The 22,210-nt window shown below is 31.8% G+C and overlaps 3 protein-coding genes across 3 annotated transcripts; 2 read left to right on the top strand and 1 right to left on the bottom strand.

Annotated features, from left to right (window-relative positions):
• The first annotated feature begins 1,922 nt into the window (after nt 1-1,922).
• On the top strand, nt 1,923-4,733 carry LOC137816711 (Major facilitator superfamily protein). Its single transcript, XM_068619982.2, has 4 exons — nt 1,923-2,743; nt 3,255-3,350; nt 3,577-3,750; nt 4,073-4,733. Exons 1-4 carry the CDS (start codon nt 2,135-2,137, stop codon nt 4,664-4,666), a joined length of 1,473 nt encoding a protein of 490 aa, XP_068476083.1. The 5' UTR covers nt 1,923-2,134; the 3' UTR covers nt 4,667-4,733.
• A 4,318-nt stretch (nt 4,734-9,051) lies between these two features.
• ER (enhancer of rudimentary protein) lies at nt 9,052-15,947 on the top strand. The gene is made up of 4 exons (XM_068619983.1): nt 9,052-9,219; nt 9,370-9,463; nt 14,883-15,003; nt 15,579-15,947. Exons 1-4 carry the CDS (start codon nt 9,217-9,219, stop codon nt 15,667-15,669), a joined length of 309 nt encoding a protein of 102 aa, XP_068476084.1. The 5' UTR covers nt 9,052-9,216; the 3' UTR covers nt 15,670-15,947.
• Nucleotides 15,948-18,490: 2,543 nt separating this feature from the next.
• Nucleotides 18,491-20,439, bottom strand: LOC137816714 (L-type lectin-domain containing receptor kinase IX.1). Its single transcript, XM_068619986.1, has one exon. The coding sequence runs from the start codon at nt 20,437-20,439 to the stop codon at nt 18,577-18,579; it is 1,863 nt and encodes a 620-aa protein (XP_068476087.1). The 3' UTR covers nt 18,491-18,576.
• Between the last annotated feature and the right edge of the window lie 1,771 nt (nt 20,440-22,210).

The following is a 22,210-nucleotide window of genomic DNA, read 5'->3' as shown; positions in this document are numbered from 1 at the left end:
GTTGAACACAAACATAGTAATAATTATGATGATTTTTCCATATTTGTGCACATGAAAATACTTTCTTAGTAAACACTTTTATCTTATATTGTTGGTAATAATCAAAATTTCATAGACTTCTTATATACATAAGATTTTCTAATGGGATCTTAAACCATCTAGTGTCTCAACAACAATAAATTTTCCCAATTTGCAATTGATTTTCTTAATCTTTTGTACAAATATTGTGTACATCATTCCATCGTCGTTAAGGGTGATTATGGATTAAATTTTTCAAAGTCTAGTCTAAATCCAATCCAGATCTAATAAAATACATTGAATCTAAAATCCAAATCCATTTTAACTAGATAACATTGATTTAATATTTTTCAATTCAATTTAAATTGGATTAAAACTAAATTAAATTTATTTTGTCAATTAGATAAAATTTATCAACCTAATTGACCTGACATGGGATCACCTAATCAACCTAACACGGGATCAATCTGTCATGGGATCATCTAATCAACGTAACACGAGATCGACCTAATTGATTTAATATGGGTTCAACCTAATCCTAATTGGACCCAACCTAACTTGAGTCAAACATCACTCAACTGGGGTCAAGCTAGTTTAACTTGATCTCTGTCCCAATCAACTTAATTTGACTCAACATGGGATCAACACAATTTATCTTGACATGACCCGAACCGGATGTGGGACCAATGTCTCGACCTAATGCAAACACAATTTGACTTGACTTGACCCAGGCCCGAGCTGACTCATCTCAACTTGGGATCAAGGTTGACTAAGCTTGACTTAGGCTCAGGCTAACACCACTTTACAAGGATCTAAGCCAACTCGACTCAACTTATGGGCATGGGTCAAATCCACTATACTTGGGCTCGAGTCAACTTAGCTCAACCTTGGTACGAGATGACTTGGTTCAACACATGTTTGAGCCAACTCGACTTAACTTAGGCATGTGCAACTTGACTCAATTTGGGATTGGTCCAACTCAACTCGAGACGGGCTTGGGAAAATTTGACTCGACCTGAGCCAAAGACGACTTAACTCGATCTCAGCTTGACGAACTCAACTCAACCTTGACCTGGGCTAACTTAGCTCAACCTTAACCTGGGCTAACTCAGCTCAACCTAAGATTGACTGACTTAGTTGCACCTTAGCATGTCGACTTGAACCTGAATCGACTCGATTAGACCTAGTATGGGTGTTTCAACTAGACTTTATTTGGGTCGACTCAACTAAACCTGGTTTGGGACTGACTTAACTTGACCTATGCTTGAGCTAGCTCAAGTTGACCTAGGCCCGAGCTAACTCGCTTAAACTTTGGTCCAAATCAATTTAGTTTGAATTATTATAACAAATTATTAAAAATATTATATTAATAATTATATTTTAAATATAATAAAATAATTAATTAATTTAAATTTAGATATTTTATTATTTAATTTATTTTAGTATATCTTTATTTTGTAATATAATTTTTTATGAAAAATTATGTTATTTTTATTTTAAATTTATTTTAATTCTAATCATATTTATATTTTAATTTATTCTAATATATTTTAATTTTAAAATATAATTTTTATTTATGAAAATTTTACAATAATTTTTTATTTTAATACAAAATTTATTGTAACTTTAATTTGTATTTTTAAAAATTAAATTATTTTAAAAAATTACAAATCACATATTTAATATATTTCCCTATATAGTAATAGAATAGATCAGAGTGCTCTTTTTTTTCTTCTATATTTGATTTTTCTCTGTCAAGAACAGCTGTTAACTCTCTTTCAACCTGTAGTACCCATCTCAATCTTTCTTGGTCAACAATGATCGGTTGTCAAAAAGAGTTTGAAAATATTACACTAATTGTATAAACCAAATTAAATTACATTGTTATTTTAGTTTAATTTTGAAAAGAATAATTTCATATAGTTTATTGCATAGTGAAACATGTGCTAATCTTTATTAGTTTTTTTTATATAATATATTTCACCAAATTATTATAATTAAAATGAGAATATTGTGCTTAATTTGTTTTTCTTCTTCTTCTTCTTCTTGCGTTGAAGTCAAACCAAATCTGCATCTTATGAATCCATGAAACTCAAACCCAACCAACAACCAGGCAATGGGTGAGAACACTAACGTTACCGTCACCGCCAGAGCCAAATCCAAAACCGTTCTCTCTCTTCTAACAGAACCAATCCAATGGCTGCAAATGCTCTCCTCAAAGCTAAACCCTACCTTCATGATCGGCGTCTTCCTCATCTACGGTTTAGGACAAGGTCTCTCGGGCTCACTCTTCAAGGTAGTTGCAGACTACTACTGGAAAGACGTGCAGAAGCTTCAACCCTCCACAGTTCAACTCTTAGTCGGTGTTTACTTCATCCCCTGGGTTCTCAAACCTCTTTGGGGAATCCTCACCGACGCCTTCCCCGTCAGAGGATACCGTCGCCGACCCTACTTCATCATCTCCGGTGTCATCGGCACCGTCTCCGCCGTCACTGTCGCGCTCACCGGGAACCTCGCCGTCACCGCCGCGCTCATGTGCTTCCTCGGCGTGTCGGCGTCGCTAGCGATCGCGGATGTCACGATCGATGCGTGTATTGCGAGAAACAGCATCGAGGTGAGGGAGCTGGCGCCGGACTTGCAGAGCCTCTGCGGGTACTGCTCCGGCGCCGGCGCCCTCGTCGGATACCTCGCGAGTGGGTTCTTCGTGCACCGGCTTGGACCCCAGGTACGAACACAGAACCAAGAGATTTCATTGTTCTACATTTTTCAACGGTTCCATGGTTTTTTGTTTGAACTAATCGGGTAATAATTATTTTAAAATTAGATTTTGCTTATTAGCATATTTTTAAAAAAATCTGTAGTAAAATAATTTTTTTTCTTGGATTGTTTCTTTTTTCTTTTAAATTCTGAAATTGCAGGTGATATGATTTTGGCCTTTTAGATTTAATTATTATCGATTTTTAAATTTAAAACAAACCATTTTAGTTTTTCATATTTACTGCTTAAAAATTAAAAACAATTTTAAAAAAATTTAGTGTTTTAAATTTGGAAAGATTAAAATTGGATTTGTTTTAAACTTGTAGGAATAAAAACTTAACACAACTAAATTAGAGTAAATATAACTTTTTTATGGTAAACCAATTAAATTTTTTTATTAATATATTTTAAAAATAATTGATTATAATAGAAGTTCAGGTATTGATGATTTGATTGACAGTGTTAATATCATTTTGTAGGAGTCGCTTGGTCTCATGGCGCTTTCTCCTGCTTTGACCACTGTGCTGGGTTTTGTGATTTACGAAAACAGAACTTCGCATATTGAAAAGAAACAGGTTTCATAACTTTTTTCTTATTTTTATATACTATTTTTACTGCTTTATCTTCTCTTTCACACGTCCCATCTTATTAGTTTTTTAGAGTATGCTAATTGCTATGTATTTCAAGATACATGGTGTTTTAGAAACGATAGACAAAAACTAGGAATTTTCCTATTTTGGAATTTCTGCATCTATATGCTTGTTACCTGCATTATATAACTAGACACATGAGATTTCACAGGCAGTGGTGGAGAGTGTACGAACGACTATTAGAAGCATGTTCAAGACAATTAGGTATCCTCAAGTGTGGAGGCCTTCTCTGTTCATGTTCCTTTCCCTGGCTTTCAATGTAAGCACACACGAAGGCCATTTTTATTGGTATACAGAGCCAAAAGTGGGCCCTGCATTCTCTCAGGTATCCCTACTATTCTGTTTACAAGTGATCAATAGTAAAGAATAAATACTTAATGTAATCTGTGGAATGTATCTTAGTGTCTTATTAGTTTCTGAAATAAGTCTGAAATGTATTACAATTTTATGTATTTTGGTAATAGCATATGTTTAATGATCAAAATGAAAATTTTTGGATGTGAGACAAACTCAGTAACTAAATTAGTCATTTACTTATTCTTACTTAAAAAAATCAACCTGTAATAATTTATGGTTGTTTAAACCGATGGTTCTGGTAAATTAGTTCTCTCAAACATCATAACTTAATTTTGTCCCTCTGTTTGCAGGAGTTTGTAGGGGTGATCTATGCAATCGGTGCAGTGGCATCATTAATAGGGGTTTTAATCTACCACAAGGCTCTAAAAGACTACGCATTCAGAGACCTAGTATTCTATGCACAACTCCTATATGGCATATCTGGTGTGCTGGACCTGATCTTCATCCTCCGTTGGAACTTGGTCATTGGAATCCCTGACTATTTCTTTGTTGTCATTGAAGAAACTGCCACAAGAATTACAGGCAAAATCAGATGGATGCCCATGCTGGTGCTGAGCACCCAGTTGTGCCCTTTAGGCATTGAGGGCACATTTTTTGCTCTGTTAATGTGCATTGATAGCATTGGTGCCCTCTTATCCAAATGGGGTGGAGGGGTGCTTCTTCGTCTTCTCCATGTCACCAGAACTGACTTCACAAACCTTTGGTTGGCTGTTCTCATAAGGGATATGCTTAGGTTTGCAATACTTGCTTTGGTTTTTCTTGTCCCTAAAACAGGTCAATATGAGGAACTGCTTCCTTCTGATGTTTCACAAAATAACACAAGTCATGAGGTAGATGAAGAGACTTTGGAGCTTGTCCCTACCAAAGGCAAGACTGAAGTTTAAATCAATTTTGTTGCAATTATACACCTTTTAACCACTGCAATTCTTAAATTGGAGATTTTTAGATGTATATAGATAGATAGATAGATTCTTCTTAGGTAACAATGATCTTAGCATCAACAATATAAGCATTCAAATTTAACACTGAAAAAAAAATATTAATTTTTTTGTAGCATCTAAAACCAGAAAATACCAACCTAGTAGGTCAACCAATCATTCTGATGGCAGGTTTACAAGTTGGATAATATGGATTGAAAAATTGAATCACCCAAATTTTTTTGTACACATTTTAGTGGTTTAATTGGGTCGATCTATTGGGTTCAACTCGTTTTAACACCTAAGCACATGCATAACACATTATTTTAGTATTATGAAAATTCATTCACAAATAAAAGTGTTATATATTTATTTTGTTTTAAGTAAAACATGATACGGGCTAATTTCTTGATCATTGACAAAGTTGGTGCATATTTCATAACACCATGTACTTACTTTATTTAACTATGAAAATTATCTACTAAGACAACAACATCCATCAATTAATTATTGATACTGATTTCATTGTGTTGGAAAATTTGAATTGTTGTTGGACTTGCAACAAAAGTTTGAAAGTGACACGTATAAAAGAAGGTGAGTTTACATAATGCATACGACATCGGTTTAAAAAGAAATTAACATAGTGACAATTTTGTAAATTCTATATATAATTTATATGTTAATTCATTTTTTAATAAATGTAAAAAATAGATAATACACCCATTTTTTTAAAGTTATATCATTTAATGTAATTATGAGACAATTTTATCTTAACTATTTATACTATCATTATAAAAAAAATTATAAACTATTAACAAAATATTATGGATGAATCTAAATCTATTGAAAGATAAATATTATGATGGAACATTAAAACATTTATTTTTATTTTATTTTCTATATTATTGATGGATATATTCGTTGGTAATTTACTAAAAAAATATAATATTATCTACGAATTGATTTTGATTTTGACAAAATAAAATCTACTAAAAATGTTGATTTATTTAAGAATTTAAATTTATTTTGACAATCATAAGCAATTTTGACATTGTCAATGGATAATTCTGTCAATAATATCTACATTATAAAAATTCGTCAGTAATATTATATATATCTTTTTTTTTTATGTTATTGATGAATATCTTTATCGATAAGGTCTAAGAGTTTAGTGATAAATTTATAAAAAAATTAATAATATTTTTATATTTATTGACGAATAAGTCATTCAAAAAAATTTATTGGTAAATCAAGATTTTAATAAGTGACTCATTCTTTGTCACAACACATTACAAGAAAAATGATTTTTAACGAGGTTATATTAAGCATTTTTGGCGATTTTAAGTCCCGCTAAGTGTGTTATCCGTGATTTGTTTTTCCCTGAAAGATCCAACATCGCTAACGAATTACTGAAGGTTTTACTCACCCTTGGAATGACAATTACTTTCCAATGATTTTGAAACTCCCCTTTTGTTGTATCTATGAGCATAATCTTGAGGTTGTTCTAACTTATAATTGTTTGAAGGAACAACACCTCTAACTTATAATTGTTTGAAGGAACAACATGTCTAGAGGGCATACCTATTAAATTTCATAAGTAACATGTACAAATGTGGTGTTTAAGATCTACAACATATTTTCCCAATGTAAAACCATGTGTAACTTTAAACTTATTCTGTCTAGACCACATAGGTAATCAACTTCCACTTCTCTCAACCTCCCTCTCTCTTTTTATTATGCTTTAGCATAACAATACTAGTATATTTAACATATTTTTCTCTTAAACTTGTAAACCTACTCATTAGATACATCATAATCCAGTCAATCATTGTAAGGATGAGTTTATTTATAGCAATGGGTATTATACTATTAAATGATTATGAGATTGATGAGCATATATTTATTCACACTCAATAGTTTTAATCATAGATTTTTGAACTATAATAATAAATAAATCTATTGTTTTAATTAATATTTATATAATTGGGTCTTAACTATTATTTTTGTTAATTTTTTGTTTTTAGAGTAAATGTTTTGAAGGAACCTTTGTGAATATGCAAAAGTCCAAATTGCTTATTGAATCAAAATAGAGAACAAATTTTAAGAAGAAAGAGAAAATAAAATTTACAATATCTCAAACAAAATAAGATTGACACATGTTCAATTTGGTTTAGCTCTATTAGAGGATTGATAAAAAAATAATCTTTAGAGAACCCGTGTTAAGAATTCAATGGTGGGAGAACTTGGGATCAACTGTTTTTTTTTTTTATTTTAATTTTTTTATATTTTCTGCACAACTATCTCAACCTCCATTTTATCTTTATTGTTATTGTTAACTTTTATTGTTTGCAGATATATTTTAAACACTGATTTACTAATTTTACTATTGGATTTGTTTGCAGACACCTAAGGTAGTAGCTTAAAACATGCGTACACCAAGCTAAACGTGGGATTCCAATTAACCATTAATATACAAGTTTATTTACTTCTTTCAGCTCTTGCTTTGCATCCCAAGTTTTGTAGTAGGTTGCTTTTGCAGCCACCACCCCCGAGGTCTTTCATGAGCAATTTCCAGACATTTTCTTAAAATTGTTGTATAAATGTCTCAGAAGAAACCTGTTCCACCCCTTGTAAAATTTCATAAAAAGGTGTAGAAAACCTTGCAAATAATGAATTTGTAATTAGTAATCCCATCATATAAGATTAATAATTATATAATATTTGGTACTTGTTGTTATGTGAAATAAACATCCAACTGTGGGTTTGGATATCATCAATATCTTCTAATAGTAAGGTCAATAACCATCTCAAATTGTCTTTGTTTTCATTTTCCACAACCGCAACTGCAAAGAAAAATACTGGTCATTGGTTGTCATGTTTCCCAACAGTCCTAAATTTGTCTAACACAACTTTTGTCACTCGGTCTTTATTAGAATGTTTGTTGATAAATATCCTCCCGTATCAAATTCAGACCCCAAATCCTGCATATCATCATATTCCACACCATCAAATTCAATCCCCAATTCCTCCGCTTGATCAAGTACAATCCGAACATCATTCCTATCATCCTCCATAATACCATCCACACCATCACCCTCATTAGCACTGACTCCATCAGTTTGATGAAATCGAACATACTAAATTATGTGTAGTTCATTAAGGACACCATGTTGAAAGTAAATTTCTACTTCCGATGTCCTCGGTTAATTGTTTCAAATCTTGTTGATCCTTCATTTCTTAGGTTTCTACCACAACTTGACCTCAAAATCATACTTAAACTCCTTAACTATCTCAACCGCTACAAAATATGACCACATATTTGAATCTAACCAATGAAAAACATGTTTTTCACATCCTTTATAATGTAACAACATAGACGTTATAAACTTTTTCATATGATGAATACTCACTGTGAACCCCATTTCCTACATTTTTATTCAAGTGTCAACCTACCTTTTAAAACTAATGTCATCCTATGAAAACAAGCAATGATCTTCAACCCTAAAGATGACCCCACAAAAGCCCCAATTTATGAACAAATGATATATAAAATACTTACCACGATTTCACTAAACACGTTTCTACTGTTCATAATGAACAAAAAAAAAACACAATAAACGATCTATGTGGATGTTAAAACACAATTATACTAAAAATTTATTTGTCACGTCAGGAAAATGTTAACGCAATGTCAATAATACATTCTAATAATTTTTTCATATTACAAATATTCAAGTAATCTAAAGTTTTGAAATTTTATGTAAAACTACATAAATAAAAAATATATTTAACAAAACAAATTAAGCTCTTGAATCACCAAATGACTAGTAAACATAAAATAATTATTTTAAATGGATTAAAACTTAAACATTTTAAAGTAAATATTTTACAAAAATTAATAAGAAAATCAATGCTATTATATATATATATTATAAATATATAAAAAATTCTCATATATAACATGTTGAAAAAAATAAGCTCTAGTAAATATTATAAGATTACATATTTCAATTTAATTTTAAAAATAAATATATTGTAAAAAGTACTAAAGAAATCTAAATTTATTAAACTATTACAATTATACACAAATGTGTGCATATATATATATATATATATATATATATATATATATATATATATGGAGAAAATAAAGTCTTATGTATAGTTTTTTATCAAATATAATATTATGTACTTGAAAAATAGATCTTAAATAAATTTTAATCATTATAAATAAAATATTAAATATTTTTTAATATGTATTATTTATGTCTATGAATAAATTTGATCTAAGTAAAAAACTATAGTAGTATAATTTCAGGGAAAAAGGCTAACAGCGTGGTTTCTTATAAAATGTCGAAATTGACCAGTACGCGTGTGGGAGTTGAAGTTGGCATATTTTCCAATAACACTGCTGTACCGTGTGGTCGTCCGCGTCACTGCAGCAAAACGCAAACTCTGGACAAATAGAGTGGGAATCCTTTTGAGTTTCACACCCTTTTTCTTCTCCTTCTTCTTAGATGGTAAGCTTTTCCTTTATCCCCATCGCTCTTCCCTTTCCCTTTCCCCTTATAATCCAATTAGGGCTATTTCTCTTCGCTCTCACCGATTGTTCCATGTTCACGCCTTTTCTTCACTCAACACCATTGCTTTTCTTTTCTTAAATTTTGCAGGCTAATCGGCACACCATTATCCTAATGCAGACCTCTCAGAATAGAGCAACCAGGACGTTCATGGATTATGAATCCATCACTCAGGCCATGGATGGTACTGATTTAATTAATACTTGCATCTTGCACTGTACCTGTGCACTTGTACTTTTTTGTTTTTCATTTTTTCACCTTTTTATGACTTTCTTTGCTTGACTTCACTGTAATTAGATGTTTGTGGGTTTTGCTTTGCTTAAATGAATTTGTGTGCGAGTGTAATTTGGTGTTGGGTTTTATTCTTAAGTTGTTTTGTTTAATTAATTTGGTGTTGAGAAAAACTATTAGAAGAACTGGAAATAAGATCTAGAGGTCAGCAGTTTGTTTACAGCAATAATTAACCAGAAGATTTTTGTGACGTTTGGTACATGTAACTTTTGCCCCTGTTTTTTTTTGTTGTTCTTGGGTTATTAGATTCTGGATGGGATATGCATGCAAGACTCACTAGTGTTGAAAAAAACCCCGTCTATGATCAATTCATCTTTGTACTTTTGTTTAGTTTTGATTTTGAATTTGTAGTATTCTTCCACAACTTTATTATAAGCTTTTAGTAATATTCAAAATATTTATTTTCTGGGAAGACCAGGGTCTGGCTGTTGTTGGGCTTGGATTTATTTTCTGTAGATTAGATGCTTTAGATTCTTTTTTCTTTGTTTAAGAATTATTTCTAAATTTTTGTAAACTTCCAAAATCCTATTGTAATGCTGATGATAAAGAACGGTAGTTCCTTGGTATGATATCTAGGCTACTCCTTTTAAGCTGCCTTAGTTTTATACTCTGATCAAATTTTTTTACCTTTGCAAACAGTAATTTGTACTCATCCCTTTAAAACTATAACTTGAGTTTGCTTTAGAACCCATTGAATGCAAGTATTGCTCTTAGATAACCCTTTAACCCTCTTCTATTTCTGTGCTTGGAAAATACTCCTTCCCATAACATACATAACAAATTTTCCTCAATCAACCGTTTTAAATTAAACCTAATGCTGATCCATTATTAAAATCCTAGCCAACGTTGAGAATAGAATGTCATACATTGTATAATTAAGTCATTCACAGTATTTTCTTTTTTTTCTTTGAATCTTTTCAGGTGTGCTGAATTTGATATATTGGGATTAAATATTGTCTTGTTTTTATGCAATAAATAAATTTGGATCCTTCATTTTGTAAGTGTTAAAATATGTGATGTTTCGTTGGGTGATTTGGTGAAGTCTCATCTTAGCCAAAAGACCAAGTTCTTGGCCTTTTGGAAATCCATAATTTTTGGGTGTCTTTTGTTTGGCATGGACTGAGGCCCAATCAATAACTGTCTTTCAAAGGCCATGAAATTGAAACTGTTTAGGCATCTATCCAGTATACTACTTCCCATAAACTTTTTTTTTTGTAATCAAATTCTTTAAAATAAGGAAATAAAAATATGCTGAAATGAATAGGAAGATTTTGAATATATTTTTTGCTAATCACTATAGAGATATTGGGGATATTTTTACCTAATAATCAACTATTTACAACACTCCCTTTCAAGTTGATAAATAAATATCAATTATTCCCATTTTGCTTATAAGATCTTGGAATCTGTTAAGGAAGTTATTTAGTGAATTGTAACCACAAGTCCTTTGTCAAGATTATCTTTGATGTGCCTATTAATGTCAATATGTTTGGACCTATCATGTTGTATTCGATTATGGGCAATGCTCATGAATGACTTGTTATCATAGGACAATTGCATATGGATGTCAACCTTTATTTGAAGGTCTTTGAGTATAATTTTTATCGAGAGTCCTTTACACACACCTTGAGCAAGGACTCAAAATTTAACTTCTGCATTAGAATGAGATACTCTATTATTATTTTTTTGCTTCTCTCAAAGTTAGTAGACTTTCTCCAAGAAATATATGGTACTTTCTTTTGGTAGAAGAGCCTTATAGTCTGTCAGAATATATCTTTAAGGTCAAGGTATCTTTTTTCTTGAACAACAGTTCCTTTCCAAGGCTTGACTTCAAGCATTGAAGATTGTCTTTTGCTTGCTTGTGTCTTTCTTGTGGATCATGCATAAACTGGCTTAGCACATCAACTGCATAAGCAGCAATGATTGGTCTTGGTTGCAATAAATAAATGTTTTTTTTACCAATATTTGATAGTGGATCTTTTGTATAGAGGACTTTCTTCACTTCCCTTTTTATGATTCTGTTCAATAAGAACACTTGAAGTTTTACATCTCAACGCTATTTCTTTGAGGAGATCAACTAATTAATTTCTTTGGGAAATGAAAGTCCTGTTTTTGGAATAAGGAACCTCTATTCCAAGTAGATCTTTCATATGGCAATTTTTCCTTTAAAGCCAATTTCTTTGTTCATCATCTCCTACTATAGTTATATCAGTACGTATACCAACAATATAGCGAGTTTACCGAACAGAGTGTTTTATGAATAAAGTATAATAATCATCTTGACTTTGCTTGTATCCTAAGAAGACCATGCTTTCGTAAATTTTCCAAACCATGCTTTTGGAGATCACTTAAGGCCATAGAAGCCTTCTCTAGGAGGCATAGGCATACATTATTCCTTCCACTATGAGTTTCAAATCTTGGAGGAATCTCCATGTGTACTTCTTCTAAAGCTTCATGAAGAAAGACATTCTTCACATCCAACTGCTATAAGTCCCAACCTAAATAAGTGGCTAGAGTAATAACAACTCAAACTGTATTTATATTTGCTACAAGAGAACATGTCTTACATAGCCAATTCCATAAGTTTGAGTGTATCCCTTTGCAACTAATTTGGCTTTATAACTATTTGTTGTCCCATCTGCTTTATATTTTACATCCATCTACACTCTATAACCTATTGTTTCTTGGTTTGTCAACAATCTCCTATGTTGAGTTTCTTTCTAATGCATTCATCTCCTCTCTCATGACTTTGAGTCCGATGTTTTCATGGCTTCTTGGACTCCACAACTCTTTTGTCTCTTGGTTTGTCAACAATCTCCCATGTTGAGTTTCTTTCTAATGCATTCATCTCGTCTTTCATTGCTTGAGTCCAATGTTCACTTTTCATGGTTTGTTTGATTGAGGTGGGAATTTTTGTTACATCAATGACAACAATAAAACTTTGATGTTTATATGATAGATTGTCAATGCAAACATATTAAGAAATATGATATTTAATACATGATCTTTTCCCCTTTCTCAATGTAATGTGTAAATTCTCAATAACACTTACCTTCTCATTGTTATCTCAAGGGATCCTCACCTTTGAGTTAGACAACTCTTCTTGATCTAGAGTCAAAGGGGACTGTTTCCTTCTTTGATACTTTTTGCCAAAGAATTTGTCTTCTTCCTCACCTTGGTTCGATCCAATTTGTGGTGGCTTCATTACTTAGATCTTGAGCATCTTGCAAAGACAGTTGTGGTAATGATTGGAAGGAGAGCTATGTGCCTAAAGTGCTTTCTACCTTGAATAGGAGGGTTGACAAAAATGGATTGTGTTTGATGAAAGGTGACATCAATGGTGACAAAGACATGATGACTCTCAATGTTGAAAATTCTACATCAACTAGAGATATGACTAAATTTTAGTATATAAATGAGTACAAACCTCATCTTACATTTTGTTTTTGTGAGATTGAGTTAGGTTTAAATTCCACTTTCTAAAATGGTATTTAAGTCTATCATAGCAAGGTTATTTGAGCTTATTACTTGCTATCATACTATCTACAAATATCTAATTGCAATGTTTGAAATATTTAGTCCTTGTGTCTAAATCTCACCTTACAAGCTAATTTTTTGAGGTTGAGTTAGACATATAGTCCACTTTCTAAAACTTAGGATGATAACACGTGTACCCTTTATTAGAAGGATAACCAATGAATACACATTTAAAAGTTTTAGGATCTAATTTATTGCGATTAGGATCATGAGAGTGAACAAAAGACTACATATCCAAATACTTGACAAGTTAGGTTTGACACTAAAGGAGAAGAGGGAAATAAAGACAATAACTCAATAGGTCTAACTTCATGCAAGACATGAATGGGTTATTGATGATGTATCTGATAGTTAATACTACATATCCCCAATAGGGTTTGGGAATGGACATCTGGAAAAAGAGCGCTCTAGCTACTTAGACACATGTTAGTTTATGAACAATACTGTTGAGACAACAAATGCAACCGACTTCTTTCCTTGGACTACAACAAATGCAACCGACTTTGCTCCTTTGCAATTAAAATCGTCTTCCTTATGACATGGTCCTCAAATTCATGGTCATGTGATAAGTTGCTCTTGAATCAAGAATCCAAATGCCGTGAGACATCACCAATGATATTGAATGTACTCTTATTTTCATAGATAGGGTATATGATTTAAAGGACTTAGTTGTTGATTCAATCATTGTTTTGAAACAATCAAGTTCCTCCTTATAGACTTTCACACTGGACATTGGAAAAAATCACAAAACAAAGATGTAGCACAGAGAACTTGTTTGACAAAAGAACCAAAAAACTTGGATCAACTCAAAATCGGAACTAAATGAGATGTCACTATCCCTTGGAGTGGGCTTTGGAGGTCCTAACAATCGTGTTTATGGTGGTGGTGGTGAGTGGGCTTTGCTAGAGTAAGGTGCGAGCTACATGGGTCAATACTAGTGGTGATGTATGACAGTGCGTGACAACTCTGATTATGATGCAACTACTGGCAATGTGATCGCTGACATGGGACACATCTTTTTGACTCACCATTGACTTTAACAACAATGGTGAACGACGATGGCGAATGTTAATGTGGCAGTGTGAACAGGCTCCCAAGATGGGAGTACGATACCAACTTAAACTTTATGAGGGAATAAATAATTATTTATTAATAATAATCCCACTAATTAAATTCTTATCACCTCTTTTTGTAATAATCAAATTCTTTAACATAAGGAAATAAAAATATGTAGAAATGAATAGGAAGATTAAATATATTTTTCCTAATCACTTTATTGAGAATATTTTTGTTTAATAATCTGCTATTTACAAAAATATCGGACCAATATCTTCATAGGTTTTTGTTGCAATTTACTGAACCCTTATTTGGGCAATGCTCTCAACCAAAGAGAGCAAATAAAATGTTTTCATGTCATTTTGTAGGTTCAACCGTTCTAGAGTCAAATAAAGCCTTGAACATTGACTATTTCACTTTTTGTTTGATCTGAATTCCATTTTCATAGAAAAGGTGTTACATTCTTTTGACATTTTAAAGGAATGTCCATAACTTATCAAATGTAGATAATACATAAAAAACAGCGGTTTTAGTCTACAGAACTTAGAAATATAGCATGCTAGAAATGTTAGATAGATCACTGATGCTTACGGTGGAAATAATTTCTTTCTCTTTTTGTGGTACAAGCTGGTGTATTTTTTTTTTACTTATATTGTATTTTTTATTTTATGCATAAATTCTTAGCATTAAATACAGGTTTTAATATTGTGCTTGTACAGGCATATGCGCATTGTATGAAAGGAAACTGAAGGAGTTGAATCCAGCCATCAGAAATCTCTCTTATGATATCACTGATCTCTACAACTTCATAGATGGTCTTGCGGACATGAGCGCCCTAGTGTATGTCTCTCTTTTTCTCACTCAAAAGTCAAGTGCGTGCATAGTTCATTAATTCTGTCAGATTTTATTAGAAAGGCAGTCACAGTGACAGCTTCCACTATATTTCTGTTTGTCGGTTAATTGACATTATTATCCTCACAAGTCCAATGAAATTAAGATTATGGGGTGAAAAATTGGTAGCAATTGAGTCTTAATAGAGTAGCTTGTTTATTGCTGCTGTGCTCTTATAGATGAAATAAGCCACCACAAATAAATTTTGAATATTTTTTTAGAGGTCTTATATCCTTGATAACATTGTTGGAGAAAAAAAGAGGATTTGCAACCCTCCTTCCCCTTCCTCCTCGCATCAGCCTTGAGGGTCGGTAAGAACTTAATGAATCATGGCAATTGTTGCATCATATGTTTGCTCTGCATGTTCTGACCCTCGGAAAGAAGTTAGGAAAGTTGAGTGGTCTCATGTGACAGGAAATTTCAATTGTCTATGCAGATAGTTTTTTAATTATTAGGTTTTTTCTGCCTGTGGCTTGCCTTGGCATTGATTAATATGACAGTTTGTTTTGATTCTACCTGCACAGGTATGATAGTTCAATTCATGCTTACTTGCCGCATGATCGACAGTGGATTAAGCAAAAAACCTTCCAACATTTGAAGAAATTGGCACATTGATTAGTCCCTTAACTATTGGCAATTTAATGTAAAGAAAATCGCTAAAGGCTGAACCTGTCTGTTATGTGGCTATACCCCCCTGGCTATGTAATATACTGAATACTGCAAATTCTGGTACGTAATTATAATTCGACCTCTGCTACTGAAGTTTTATATACAAACTAAAATGATTGTCGTGGGCATGGTTGCTCTATCTTCAATGTCTGAGGACTTGCCTTTTTAAAAAATCTTCATCTTGTAGTTGTAATTTTAATCAGTAAGTTGGAGCGTTTGAGTAACCTATCTATCTATCTATATTATAATTCACGATGTCGTATGAATGCTAGTTTTGAGAGTTCATATTCCACATGACTCATTTCTTCTGTAGTGGAGGATGACATGCTTATAAATGTGAGGTATCAACTGCACGCAGAACCAATATATTCAGTTATTTATTTTTAAGAAGAGAATTTCGACTTGAAAGATATGATGATTTCGTTTTTTCTTTTTGAGTATTTATCAGATTTTTGTTTAAATTGATTAGTCTTACATTAATTTTAGTCTAAATGTTTTTTTTTAAATATATGCACAAAAATCACTGTTTGGTAAGGATGAGAGAAATAAAGTTAGATAAAATAAATTAATAAATTGAGAATTAAAAGGGATTGGTTAAAAAAAAAAAGAAAGAAACAGGAGTAGAAATACTAGTGTTTCACTATTTTTTTTTAAAAATTATTCTCATTGCCTATCCTGATAATTAACCAGACCAAGTTAATGCTAATACCAACAAGTTGTGTAACCTGAAAAATATGGCTTTTGCTTCCTTCTTCCAATCAATTCTAACATGTAACCTATCACATTGATATGAACATATAAAAAATGTTTTCTTTAATTTTTAAATAGGGGTGAAGGTGTAGAATGTAATCTGGATCTGTATTTTTGGAACACCTTTCTAAATTTGGGTTTTCAAAACACCTTTTTTGGATTAGTCTTTCCTAAATACGTTTCTATTGTTTTTTTGGGAAGAATTCCTTTTCTGATTTTTTTTATTAGGGATTAGACTTTCTGAAATAGTCTTTTCAAAATATGTTTTCAAGATTTTTTTTCTGGAATTTATTATTTGTATTCTGATTTTTTTTTTTAAATAGGATTTTGGTTTTCAATTCTATTATGATATTTCATTTTTAAAGCGCAAAAAATCTATTCTAGAATTCCATTTCTGGAAAGTATTTCCCAATTTCAGATTTCTAATTCCAAATCAAAATCAATTATTTTTATTTCAGAAATTAAAGAATGCAGTTTAGAATTGATTGAGTGCAGAAAGCAACAGCCTAAAAATTTTTGCTTATCACAAAATGGGCCAATAGGAGAATCTACTCTTCTCCATTCTTGATTTTCCCAAACTAGCGTAGGATTACAAAATTTTACCTTGATAATATACATGACAAATCTTTATATAGATAACATGGTTCATTGTCTATGCTCAGAATTCAGTTTCTATGAAGGAAATTCTGACTTTTGTTTGACCAAAACTCATGTATCATCGCAGGAAAATTGGTAGGAATTGTTTAGTTTTTCTACTTTTTTAAAAGTACAAACTAAAGAAAAATTAAAATGTTCAATAAATAAATTGCTATGCAACAAATTAATTTAAAATTAAGATAGTTCTTTAAACTATTTATATACACACACGAAATAATATTAAATAATTTATTAATTGAATTATATAATACATGTATAATTTGTACCAGTTATATATTAAACTAACTTAACAAATGTGATTACTAATATGAAATGTTTTAATTTTTTATACTTTAGTGTTATGGTATTTTCTAAAAGTAAGAATTGTTATATAATGGAAGTTTGAGTTAAAGATAATTAATATTTTGAGTTATTGAATCGTGCCAAAATTATTAGATACTAAAAATTGAAAATTTAGGTTATAATTTAATTTAATTATTTAAGTTAATGCTACATGTATGCATATGCATTTAAATTTTTTAATGATATTAGCCGTTATGTTTCCCTCATTGAAAAAAATGAAAACTTGAAAATGAAAATATTATGAATTAGCATGATAAGAAAGTGGAAAAATTGAAATTAAAATACATATAAAAGTACTTTTAAAATAGTACTTAAAAAGGAAAAACAGTAACAATTAAACACGAGAAGCTTAAAATTAGTAAAACTACTTTAATGTAGCATTTCATTTATTTGAGGTTGACGCATGAGACGCATAATTTCTCACGTACCTTTTAAATACAATAGATTATTTAATAATTGTGAAGGAAGATAATTGGAACTTTAAATTACTCAAGTGCAAGAAGTTGACATCGCCACATAGCTAAGTTGTATTATAAATCTACATGTCATTTTCTGTCATAAAATAAAATTTGTTAATGTCTGCAATGTCTACAACACTAACATCTCTCAACTTTATACTTTTCAAGATGTATTCCTAAAATATCCCAACACATTTTGGTAGTAGAACCTTGGAGGTAATCTCCCTCGTGTACTATTTTGCCATCCAAAAAGACAACCACAAGGAAATAATTTGAAAAGTTAAAAGTGTTGGTGATGCTAAATTCCTTCATAGTATGATTTTTAAAGAACTTGTGTATTTTTGCGTTTGTTGTATATTAATGACAGGATGATGACTGAGTACATCAAATTTTTGAGGAATGCTCTCTTCGGCCTGCAGAAATATTTTTGTAATCTCCAGACAAGTTTTTGCTGGACCAATTATAATAAGTCTCTAAACATATATCAATATTTTCATTCGTATTAAAACATATAAATGCATAAAATACAAATCACTGACACAGATAGAACTAGCCCAAAATTTGCAACATTCTGTCTTCTGATACATTTGCATGGTGTTAAAGAGAGACAATTGAAAGGAAACAGATAGGGCATTGGTGTGTGAAGTCATAGTGAAAGCATTGGCAATGGCGTTTCTTGCTTTAGAGCATTAATAACCTGTTCTGCCTTTGGCCTTTGCCTGTGATCTGGGTGGCTACACCATATTCCCACAGTGAGCAAACATGTCATTTCGTTCACATCATAATCACCCTTCAATCCATCATCAGCACCATTCAAAATATTTCCATCCACATATTGTTTCCACACCCAATTCGTCAAAGGCACCTGATTATTCTCTCCATCCTCGTAAGTCCTCCTTCCACACGCTATCTCCAAAGCCACAACCCCAAAACCGTACATGTCAGACTCCTTGCTAGCCCTTCCTTCCTTCACATATTCAGGAGCCAGGTACCCATATGTTCCCACCACCTTTGTCTTCTGAGTCCTCAGTCTTGGATCCACCAACTTTGCTATCCCAAAGTCACTAATCTTAGTGTTGAAATCTGTGTCTAACAAAACATTACTTGACTTTATATCTCTATGAAGAACACACTGCTCCACCTCTTCATGAAGATAACGAAGTGCCCTAGCCATACCTAACGCTATATTGTATCTCACACCCCATGTCAAACTTCTCCTGTTGCCAAATATATGAGTGTCAAGGCTTCCGTTTGTCATGTACTCAAAAACCAGTAACAACTCTCCTTGCTCATGGCACCACCCCATGAATTGCACAAGGTTTCTATGCACAAGACCACTTATAATCTTCACCTCGTTTCTAAATATTCTCTCCGAATCTTCAACATCAGAAAAAATCCTTTTCACCGCAACCACGCGCCCTAGATCACTCAGAAACCCTTTGTAAACTTGTCCACTGCCTCCTTCTCCCAGCCTTCTATCATCTGCAAACCCGTTGGTGGCTGCAACTAACTCCTTATAAGCAAACCTTCTAGGCATAGCTGCTCCATCGAAACCAAAGCCATCGTCGGTTCTTCTCTTCTTGATGATGATAAACCAAGACACACCAACGACCACGAGCATAAACAAAATAGAACAACTCACTGCAACAGCTACTACTTGGACTGGAAGCTTGTTTCTAACTGTGATGTCATTTCCATCATCATTTTCTTTATTGTTTAAATGTGTGGAATTCAGAGTTGATGTGAAGTCCCAGGAATGAATAACATTCTCTTCGTTAGACGCCCCGGTTGCACCCGAAAACCCAACAGTTACCCACTCGGGGAGAATTTCCCCTAGGTCAATCTGATACGAAAGAGAAGTGTTGGGCAGAAAACCATAACTAGTTCCCTCAAAGAACCATGAGACAGCAAGGAGTTTGGCAGAAGCATTGTAAGTTATCAACACATGCCCCATGTTCCCTATGTTGCTGTCAATATCAAAAAAGGAAGAGTTGAGAGATATCACAGAGTTATTGTTTATCCCCACATGCTTCATTTGTGGATCAGAATTAGTGTTTGGAAAAGTGTCGAATTCGACAGCAATGATGTTATTTTGGTTGGCACCGTAAAGGCCGAGGTTACCACCACCTGAATCCGTCGGAATCGGGTAGGCAAGGGGTGCGACGAAGAAGGCAAAACCGTCACCATAGTTGGTTCTAGTGGACACATCGATAGTGAATGAAAAACGAGTAGAAAAATCAGTGACATGTCCGTTAGAAGAGTTTTTGAAGCGTAGAGGGAAGCCATAGATGGCTCTTCCAATTCCATTGTCGATGAGAGGATTTAGCACTATGGTTCTGTTCACACTCTTGGCTACACCAGCATATCCAACAAGGCTTGCACTTTGAGTATCGTTAAAGTTAGTTATGTTGAAGGAAAGTGATTGAGCTATGGTTATTGTTGGAATGAGGAAGATGCAGAAAAGAAGACAAGTTTTAAGGTTGTGGAGACTTTCCATGGTAGCCAACATGTCACGACAGAGTCTATGTCTGCCAAACCTATTTCGATATCGTCTTATATATTTTTTGTTATGACGCACATTAATTATAATAGGATGACTTATAGACTCTAACCAAACGTTTTGAAATGGTCTTCGTTTGGGAATGGTTCATAAGAATTAATTTTTGAACGTGGAGCACAATCCAAAAACTTTACTTCTACCGTAGGAATTAAATAATTAATCTACAAAATAAATAAAAATAATCATGGATGTGGTGAATGAGCACTCTCATAAAAAAAATTCATAACAATACTTTTTTTATAATACATTACGGAGTATATAAATTAGCAATTTTTCTTCCAACTCTTTTTTACCATTTTTTATATTTTTTATTTTATTTTTTCTTCAATAATTCTCAAGCTTTAGGCATTATGTTGCTATCAAAGCTTGGCATTGTCTTGATTATATGTTATGAATTTCCTAATTGCAAGAGAGTTTATATCTAAGTGGATGTAATAAGTCACTCAGATATATTATAGGTTAATTAATAATTAAGAATTCAGGCTTATGTGTGTCTTATTACTATAAAACATTAAAAGCTTCCAAACAATAGTATTTATCAAAATGAGATGTTATTTGTGTTGGTTAAGTTAATTTTAATTATTTTTAAATTTAATTTTGTATTTATGTTTATTATATGAGAACAGAACCTAAGATGATAATTTTTTAATAAGTAAAAATATTTGTGTTAGTATCAACTAAGGCAATGTTATTATAGTTTACTTAATATTAGATACTATAATAGAGTCAATTTAATCAATTCTAAGTTGATACTTGTTTTTAAATTAATTTTAGTATTTATATTTATTTAAGCTAGTATCAATTAGGTTGTCACTAATATGATATATTTTTAGTATTTGTTTATGTTACCATCGATTAAACCAACAAAACTTTTATTTATATGTTATAAATCTATGTGTCTTTATGACAACGAAAAAGAATAGTAGATTATTCTTAATTCAATACCTAAATTTAAGATAACAAATATCTTCACTCACAATTTCTCTTTGACTTCTTTATATAATTTTTCATACACTCATCTCTTTCATTCATATCCATCTCCTTCATTTATATTTATCTCATTTACTCATGAAGGAATTTTGTTCTCTGTCCATTCTCCATAAAACACCTTCAACTCAAAACTTGCTTTTATGTCTATTTTTTGTTTATATTTTTTTTTACTAAAGAATGGAGACATTGTATGAGAAACATCTTTCTCAATTTTTGAATTATTGTCATTAGCATCGGACACACGGACGCAAATGAAATTAATAATGAAAATAAATAAATAAATAAAATAAATAAATGGAATTGACGCTAAATTAAATTAATTTTCAAATAAATATGAATTAGCATCAACTTAGTTAATTCTAAACTGTTTTAATAAAAAGAATAATTTAAAAATTAGAGATGAATTAGCATAAGTTAACTCACACTAATTACAATGAGTCTTTAAAAGTTAATGCTAAGAAATTAGCACCCATAATTTTAGACTTTGTTACACGTAAGACAGAGGCAAATTTGATATTATGAATTAATTATGATCAACATTTACTTATTAGCATCGATTTTTGACCATAATTTTTTTTTTATAGTATCTTATCTTGAATAATATTTATAATCTTGATGCATGATAACTGTGAACTTAGGTTGGTATAGACCTCTAAATTTAGGAGGGAACATATTTTATTTTTTATTTAAAAATATTCTTTATTTCTTTTGAGATCTGATTATATATTTT

This window comes from Phaseolus vulgaris, chromosome 1, assembly GCF_051622355.1.
Source record: "Phaseolus vulgaris cultivar YP4 chromosome 1, ASM5162235v1, whole genome shotgun sequence".
NCBI classification, from domain to species: Eukaryota; Viridiplantae; Streptophyta; class Magnoliopsida; order Fabales; family Fabaceae; genus Phaseolus; species Phaseolus vulgaris.
The sequence above is the reverse complement of the archived record's forward strand: the minus strand, read 5'-3'. Positions and strand labels throughout refer to the sequence as shown.

Excerpts from the sequence above, each read along its gene's own strand:
- LOC137816711 (XM_068619982.2), top strand. The coding sequence starts at position 2,135 with ATGGGTGAGAACACTAACGTTACCGTCACCGCCAGAGCCAAATCCAAA. Across the intron at positions 2,744-3,254 it reads TGCACCGGCTTGGACCCCAG|GAGTCGCTTGGTCTCATGGC; the intron begins GTACGAACACAG and ends ATCATTTTGTAG. Across the intron at positions 3,751-4,072 it reads TGGGCCCTGCATTCTCTCAG|GAGTTTGTAGGGGTGATCTA; the intron begins GTATCCCTACTA and ends CTCTGTTTGCAG.
- ER (XM_068619983.1), top strand. Across the intron at positions 9,464-14,882 it reads CATCACTCAGGCCATGGATG|GCATATGCGCATTGTATGAA; the intron begins GTACTGATTTAA and ends GTGCTTGTACAG. Across the intron at positions 15,004-15,578 it reads GCGGACATGAGCGCCCTAGT|GTATGATAGTTCAATTCATG; the intron begins GTATGTCTCTCT and ends CTACCTGCACAG.
- LOC137816714 (XM_068619986.1), bottom strand. The coding sequence starts at position 20,439 with ATGTTGGCTACCATGGAAAGTCTCCACAACCTTAAAACTTGTCTTCTT.